The sequence below is a fragment of the Rana temporaria genome, chromosome 3, assembly GCF_905171775.1.
Source record: "Rana temporaria chromosome 3, aRanTem1.1, whole genome shotgun sequence".
NCBI classification, from domain to species: Eukaryota; Metazoa; Chordata; class Amphibia; order Anura; family Ranidae; genus Rana; species Rana temporaria.
Window position 1 is genome coordinate 478,629,627 of NC_053491.1, and position 8,824 is coordinate 478,638,450.

The 8,824-nt window shown below is 45.6% G+C and overlaps 1 protein-coding gene across 1 annotated transcript; it reads left to right on the plus strand.

The window, feature by feature from the left end:
* The first annotated feature begins 3,169 nt into the window (after positions 1 to 3,169).
* On the plus strand, positions 3,170 to 4,135 carry LOC120930772 (olfactory receptor 1020-like). Its single transcript, XM_040341943.1, has one exon. The coding sequence runs from the start codon at positions 3,206 to 3,208 to the stop codon at positions 4,133 to 4,135; it is 930 nt and encodes a 309-aa protein (XP_040197877.1). The 5' UTR covers positions 3,170 to 3,205.
* The last annotated feature ends 4,689 nt before the right edge of the window (positions 4,136 to 8,824 follow it).

The window sequence follows — 8,824 nt, forward strand, 5'->3', positions numbered from 1 at the left end:
ATGGTACAGGAGGTGGAGGACAGAGACTGCGGACATGGTACAGGAGGTGGAGGACAGAGACCGCGGACATGGTACAGGAGGTGGGGGACAGAGACTGCGGACATGGTACAGGAGGTGGAGGACAGAGACTGCAGACATGGTACAGGAGGGGGAGGACAGAGACTGCGGACATGGTACAGGAGGTGGAGGACAGAGACTGCGGACATGGTACAGGAGGTGGAGGACAGAGACTGCGGACATGGTACAGGAGGTGGAGGACAGAGACTGCGGACATGGTACAGGAGGTGGAGGACAGAGACTGCGGACATGGTACGGGAGGTGGAGGACAGAGACTGCGGACATGGTACGGGAGGTGGGGGACAGAGACTGCGGACATGGTACGGGAGGTGGGGGACAGAGACTGCGGACATGGTACAGTAGGGGGAAGACAGAGACTGCGGACATGGTACAGGAGGTGGAGGACAGAGACTGCAGACATGGTACGGGAGGTGGAGGACAGAGACTGCGGACATGGTACAGGAGGGGGAGGACAGAGACTGCAGACATGGTACAGGAGGGGGAGGACAGAGACTGCGGACTTGGTACAGGAGGGGGAGGACAGAGACTGCGGACATGGTACAGGAGGTGGAGGACAGAGACTGCGGACATGGTACAGGAGGGGGAGGACAGAGACTGCGGACATGGTACAGGAAGGGGAGGACAGAGACTGCAGATGTGGTAGGTTCCTTCTCTGCTACCCCTCAGTATCCTTCTGTGTCCCTCCAGTCCACAGGCACATCTGTGTGACAGGCAGTGAGTGTGACTGTCCTCCTCCTGTGCCCTATTTCTCCACAGGGCAAGGCACCGCCACCAGGCATGTGACCTCTTCTGCCCCCATCATGGCTTCACCCCCAGTCCTCTCATTCAACCTCCTCTCCTGACTCTGTCCTCCTCGGCTGCGAGGCAATAGCACCGCGCCGAGAACGAATAGCGTCCGCTGCTGTAGTCTGTACCAGGTTTAAAAATGGCGCCATTACGTTACTGCAAAGTTTCAATCGCCATCTTGAAAAAGGGCAACACAGCTAAGGAGTGACGTAGGCCTGTACAACCAATGGCAGGGCGCATAGGTGTTATAGGGGGAGGGGGAGTACGGCAAACTACGGAGCTACAACCAATAGCGGGCGCCGCTAAGGTATTACGAGAGGAGTGCGGTAGCCTATGGGGTGACGTTATCCCGCACAACTCAACCAATAGCAGGATGCCAAAGAATTCTGAGAGGAATGAAGTGCCGCCCGGCCGATTAGTTGCAAAAGCTACCCGCGGCCATCATTTTTACGGGCAATGCTGCCTATATAACGGACATTAACGGACAGCCCTAAAACGGGCTCAAATTATGGACTGTCCGTAATTTAACGGACGGTTGGCAACACAGACTGCACTAAGGTAAAGGAAGCCATTTAGGGGAAAAAAAATTGTACCTTTAGAACCCCTTTAATCAATTAGGCTCAAGAGGGGTGAAACATGAGTGTGGCTACAGACTGTGACTATCAGCTAGCAAGTCCATTATTAGAACGACACACACAGCATGACTAAGTCCTTTAACCACTTAAGCCCCGGACCATTTGGCTGGCCAAAGACCACAGCACTTTTTGCGATTCGGCACTGCGTCGCTTTAACTGACAATTGCGCGGTCGTGCGACGTGGCTCCCAAACAAAATTGACATCCTTTTTTTCCCCACAAAGAGCTTTCTTTTGGTGGTATTTGATCAGCTCCGCGGTTTTTATTTTTTGCACTATAAACAAAAAAAAAGCGTACATTTTGAAAAAAAAACAATATTTTTTGCTATAATAAATATCCCCAAAAAATATATAAAAAACATTTTTTTTCCTCAGTTTAGGCTGATACGTATTCTTCTACATATTTTTGGTAAAAAAAATCGCAATGAGCATTTATTGATTGGTTTGCGCAAAAGTTATAGCGTCTACAAAAGAGGGGATAGTTTTATGGCATTTTTATTAATATATATTTTTTTACTAGTAGTACTAGTAGTGGCGATCAGCGATTTTTATCGTGACTGTGACATTATGGCGGACACATTCAGCGCTATTTTGGGACCATTGTCATTTATACAGCGATCAGTGCTATAAAAATGCACTGATTACTATGTAAATGTTAAAGGGGTTAATTGTGTCCTAGGGATGTGTTCTAACTGTGTGGGGGCGTGGCTAAGTGTGACTTGACACTGATCACTGCTCCCAATCACAGGGAGCTGTGATCAGTGTCCTGTCACTAGGCAGAATGGGGAAATGCTTGTTTTCAGCATTTCCCCGTTCTTCCTCTCCGTGAGGCGATCGCGGGACATTGAGTCCGTGGGATCCACGGTCAGACTCGCAGCAGGCGGGTGCGCACAACCGCAACCCCGAGCCTTAAAGGCGGAGTATATATACGTCGATCTGCCCAGCCGAGCCATGCTGCCGACGTATATAGTCGTGCAGCGGTCGGCAAGGGATTAAAAAAAATGTCCCCCAATGTAAATCCATTGTCAATCACAATATCCAGTGATGTAGATCCATCATTAGTCATGATGACCTAACATCACAATGATGACCCATGCACCTAATGCCTAATGTTGTTGCCCTGCTATCACCACAACTCTCCACCAAATGATTTTGCCCCATCGCACTACTGCCGCAAAATGACAGATCCCTGGCTGGCTGCTGTTTGTATTCAAATCAGACAGGGATGCTGGACGACATCATTCACCAAAACACAAGCAGGATTCAGGCCAAATCAATGTGAGAAGTACAACATTTGGCCTGAGGTGGGGGGGCGTCGAAAAACCCTGGAAAGACTAGGAAATACTCTGTTCCCGTGCCTTTCCGATGTTTGCCAAGGTCAGCCAAGTCGTCCTCTGGCCTTTCCGGATGTTTCCAAGGCTCTCCGGCGCCCCCCCACCTCTGGCCGCATGCGGTATTGCATGCCATTGAAGTCAATGCAGAACAAATTATTTTCATTTCCATTGACTTCAATGGGGAAACTCGCTTTGATATGCAAGTACTTTGGATTACGAGCATTCTCCTGGAACGGATTATAGGTTCCACTGTAAATGGTGTTGTCTTTTTCATGAATCTACACGCAATATCTTGTTTCAGAGCACATTTGTCTGGATTATTTGTTTGAGGAAAACTGTCGAATATGTTTTAACATTTCCAGAGGAAGAACTCAATGGACAACCTAAACCAGACTCAGGTGACAATGTTTGTGCTTTCCGGAATAACGGATAACGACTCACTTGTCCCATTCCTCTTTATTTTCTTCTCTGCGGTTTACATTTTGACCATCATTGGAAATGTGGGCATGATGGCCATGGTCCACTTAGCCTCTAACCTCCAAACTCCGATGTACTACTTCTTGAGTTACCTCTCTTTGGTGGATCTTGTGTATTCCTCTACTACCACTCCAAAAATGCTGGCTGACCTAGTTTCTCAGAGCAAGACCATATCGTTTAATGGTTGTGCTGCCCAGTTTTTCTTTTTTGCCGCAATGGCAGGTACTGAGGTTCTCCTTCTCTCGAGCATGTCATATGATCGATACGCTGCTATCTGTCACCCTCTTCGATACATTTCAATAATGACCATGAAGAAATGTTGGTCCCTGGTGGTCTTCTCCTTTGGTTGCGGCTTCTTACAGGCAGCATTGCAGACCAGTTGTGTGTTCAGTCTTCAGTTCTGTGGACCAAACCATGTAGACCAATTCTACTGTGACATCCCACCTCTAATGAAACTGTCCTGCTCAAAGGGATTTTCTTGCGATGTTGTCAACTTAGCGGTGATAAGTTCTTTTGGTTTGTATTCATTGGCAGCCATCTTGGTGTCATATACTTTGATCATTTCCTCCATTCTACGTATAAAAACCTCTGGAAACCGTCAAAAGGCATTCATCACATGCTCGTCCCATATCACATGTGCCTCCATCTTTTTCATAGCAATTTTCTTCACATATTTCCGCCCTCCATCCAGTGTTCTTAGGAAACAAGACAAGGCAGCCTCTATCTTCTATTCCATGGTGACCCCAATGCTAAATCCTCTTATTTACAGCTTGAGGAATCAAGACGTGAAAACTGTTATTATAAAAGCAGCGAAAAGTTGTCATTGATGCACATATAATACTGTAATGTGTTACATGGAGGGTCTCATCAATTATGTTTAAACCATCTGTCAGTAGGACCCACCATCTAACGCTAGGTAGTTTTCTTTCATGGGTCTGGTGTATACATATCTGTTACACAAGTACCATATATACTCGAGTATAAGCCGACCCGAATATAAGCCAAGGCACCCAATTTTACCACAAAAAAATGGGAAAACGTATTGATTCGAGTATAAGCCTAGGGTGTCCATCTGCATCACTTTGCCTCACTGTGTCCATGTGCATGCCTCACTCTGCCTCACTTTGCCTCAATGTGTCCACGGGCATGCCTGACCGTGCCTCACTGTGTCTATGTGCATGCCTCATTGTGTCTATTTGCATGCCTCACTGTGCCTCACTGTGTCTATTTGCATGCCTCACTGTGCCTCACTGTGTCCATGTGCATGCCTAACTGTGCCTCACTGTGCCTCGCTGTGCTTCACTGTGTCCATGTGCATGTCTCACTGTGTCTCACTGTGTCCATGTGCATGCCTCACTGTGCCTCACTGTGTCCATGTGCATGCCTCACTGTGCATCACTTTGTCCATGTGCATAGAATCTGGAAGGCCAATTTAAACTAAGAAGACCTCTAAATATCTGCCTGACCCTTATTTGAATGAGTAAGAAGTATATAGGAAAGTAAAGATTGTAATCCTTTTAATAAAAGAATTGTCAAAAATTGTGTGTGTGTTTTTATTACTTTTTGGCACTTTTTTGGTTTGGTGAATGGGTAGGGGTACTATGTACCCCATACTCATTCACATGGGGGGAGCTGGGATCTGGGGACAATCTTGTTAAAACGGGCTTCCAGATTCCAATAAGCCCCCTGCCAGAAGTCTCCCACAACCACCAGCCACGGCTGTGGGAATTAGGACCTTGTCCCCATCAACAAGGACTCCCATACTCCTTTTATGGCTAATTACTTGGCATATAAGCCTTCAAAATGGGGACTTTTGATTTTTCCTGTTCGGCTCTGATAGACTTCAATGGGGTTTGCCGTTCAGGTTAGATTTTTTTCCCTGTTCGAGTGTTCTGCTGCGAACGGTGTTCATCCCATCTCTAATTAGGACTAGAGATATGTCTTGAGTTTGGATTATGATTAGAGCTAGGAGTAGATCTTGGATTAGGGGTTGAAAAATTATTAGACCTAAGTTAGGCTCTGAGTTAGGGTTTAGACAATTTATAGGACTATATTGGGCTCAGGCTAATTAGAACTAGAAGTAGATCCTGAGATTTGAGTTGGGGCCAGTGGCGGCTGGTGTTTTTTTTTTTGGGGGGGGGGGCGGCAAACAACCACCCATCCCCCATTGAGCGGCAACCACCCCACCGTGCTGTTTTCAGGTCGGTCCGCACTTACCCCATCATGGCGGGTGGCGGGCAGCAGGCAGCATGGTGCAGCAGCTCCATGTCCTCTCCTCCATGTCGGCTTTCAGCTCCTCCCCTCCTAGGCATCCAATAGGATTGCCTGTCCTTTCAGTCATTTGGGAGACCGGTGTCAAAACCGGCTTCCTGATCGGCCAGGAGGAGGATCAGTGTTACAACAGCGAATATTCATTCGCTGTTGTAACACACCTGGGTGGGATCGGAGCGCACTCTCGGAATTCCCGACAGAAAAAGTCAGATGGGAGCTTTTGGTCGGGAATTCCGACCGTGTGTAGGCTCCATCGGACTTTTTCTGTTGGAAATTCCGACAGAAATAGATTGAGAGCATGTTCTCAATTTTCCCGTCGGAATTTCCGACTGACTTTTCCCAATGGAAATACCGATCGTGTGTACGGGGCTTTAGTTCCTCTCTTGCATTGTATTGACAGGGAATAAGGTTTATTGGAAAAAGTAGAGGCTTAGCACTAAAACTAAACCAAACTCAGGACTTCAAAATGAACCCAATACAAATTAAAAATATTAGTACTTGTACTTTTTAGAAATATGTGGCTTCTGAAAACGTTATTAGCCAGGCCGTTTCTAGCTTCAATACTCTCTGAGGTATTGACCCAGGACAGAAAAGTCAAACTAAAAGAACTCCTTTTTTACATAGATGCTCTTGATAAATGGTCAACTAGAAGTGTACTAGAATTGTAACAAAGGAAGATTATTAATGGTGGCTTCCATTTTAATTTGCTCAAGTGTTATTATCGCAGGTCCCAAGTGGATTCTCTGCAGATGAAATAACCATCAAAACAGAAAAGTTCACTAATTATGTTGTCTCCAATTTACAATGGTCTCGAGGGAATTATTCTCCAGCGTGACAGACTATTTTATAAAAAGGATCCCCCTAATTGGCAAAGACTAAACAGCGTGGAGATCCTGTGTGAACACATATTATGCATCCAAAAGGTAAGAGACCGATTAAATACCACAGCATCTGTATTGATTTCTAAGAAAACAGTACCATCTCCAAAAATGCATAGAAACTAAAAAAAAACAAAGGAAGAAGCTCACCATAGAGATATTGTCCAACAATTGTGCTAGCCTCTCATGACATCTCTGCATTGATCTTGAGGAAGAGAAGAATCTTTGTTCTATTTACTGGGTAGCATTCATAACTTGCCACAGATTCCACTCTCGACCTTGATGAGCTCTTTTAGGTAGACCTAACATTACAGAATTATGTAGACTTGTAAAAATGAGTTTTTTTTTTTTATTGTAATGACTGCCCCCGCAGGTTTGGTAAAAATTCCCCACTTAATTTTTAAGAGATGGGTGGGCTTAGTTGGGTGAAAAGGGAAAGGCCTGAAAAGATCTAGCGAAGGTTGGGTTGGGCTCTTCCCTTTAGGATGGGTGCTGAGGCCCTCCACCCTAGAAATGGAAAAAGAATGGAGACAGAAGTGAAGAATCTATATTTGATGTATCATAATGCCCCCTCCTCATACACTGTTGGACTATCACTATAAAAAAACACTTGATTTCTCTGTGAGATTAGGCTAAGTAAAGTGAAGTTATAATCAGTATTAAAGTGGAGGTTCACCCGAAAAGTTAATTTTTAAGATTAGATTGATGCTCATTTTGTCTAGGGGAATCGGGTAGTTTTTTTTAAATCGAAGCAGTACTTACCGTTTTAGAGAGCGATCTTCTCCGCCGCTTCCGGGTATAGGCTGCGGGACTGGGAGTTCCTATTTGATTGACAGGCTTCCGACGGTCGCATACATCGCGTCACGATTTTCCAAAAGTAGCCGAACGTCGGTGCGCAGGCGCCGTATAGAGCCGCACCGACGTTCAGCTTCGTTCGGCTACTCGTGACGCGATGTCACGTCGGAAGCCTGTCAATCAAATAGGAATGCCCAGTCCCGAAGACCATACCCGGAAGCGGTGGAGAAGATCGCTCTCTAAAACGGTAAGTACTGCTTCGATTTTAAAAAAACTACCCGATTCCCCTTGACAAAATGAGCATCAATCTAATCTTCAATTTTTTTTTTCAGGTGAACTCCCGCTTTAAGTGTTGACTGCAAACCTGATCAACCCAGGAACTGGTGGTGACTAGCTGGAATGAGGTTAACCTTTGTGGCAGTGGTTGAAGGCCCTTTAGCTTGGGTCATACTCCAGGTGACCTGGGTTCCATGGGCCCAGGCATATGGACCAACCTAATGCCGCATACAGACGATCAGACATTCCGACAATAAAACTGTGGATTTATTTCCAACAGATGTTGGCTCAAACTTTTCTTGCATACACACAGTCGCACAAATGTTGTCGGAAATTCCGAATGCCAAGAACGCGGTGACATACAAGACGTACGACGGTACTAGAAAAGGGAAGTTCAATATCAGTCGTGTTAGTAGAAGTTTGGTGAGAGACGATTTGTGCTCTTTTTAGAGCCTTGTGTTTTTCAGTCTGTTACAGAGTGACGAATGTGCTATCTCCATTACAAACGCTAGTTTTATCAGACCGAGTGCTTCCGTCTCGTACCTGATTCAGAGCATGCGCGGCATTTTGTGCTTTGGAATTGTCTACACACGATCGGAATTTACGATAACTGATTTTTTTGGCGGTAAATTTGAGAACCAGCTCTCAAATTTTTGTTGTCGGAAATTCCGACAGAAAATGTCTGATGGGACCTACACACGGTCAGAATTTCCGACAACAAGCTCCCATCGAACATTTGTTGTCGGAAATGCAGAGCGTGTGTACGCGGCATAAGAGTGGAAGCAGATCAGGGTGATGGAGTGAAGGAAGTTTTGGGCCCACTATTTGTGCATATAGTACACGCATGGAGGGCTGCATTGAGTTGTGGGTGAGTTTTTTCATTTTATTAAAATGCTATGCACTGCATTCTTGTATGCGGTAAGATATCACTTTTTGAATGGAGCCAGCTATGGAGATCAATCATGACAAGCACATGACAAATGCATAATGTAAGAATCATTGGGCGGCTTCTTAAAGGCAATCTATTTCAACCTAAAAGCAACAAAAATCATGGCTTCACTTTAGGTGCTTCAGAGTCTAATGCCAGTCTGCAAAAGCCAGGGTCCATTGACTATTCGGAGGTGCATTAGTGCACATTGTGTAGCTCATTGAAATTAATGGGCTGCCAATGCACTACAATGTGCCAAAATCAGACTGGCGCTAGATTTGGAAACACAACACACTGCAAAATTAATGGCACCGCAACTCACCAACACATGTAACATCACTATGCTTTCTCTTCTACTAATATTTAAC

Excerpts from the sequence above, each read along its gene's own strand:
- LOC120930772 (XM_040341943.1), top strand. The coding sequence starts at position 3,206 with ATGGACAACCTAAACCAGACTCAGGTGACAATGTTTGTGCTTTCCGGA.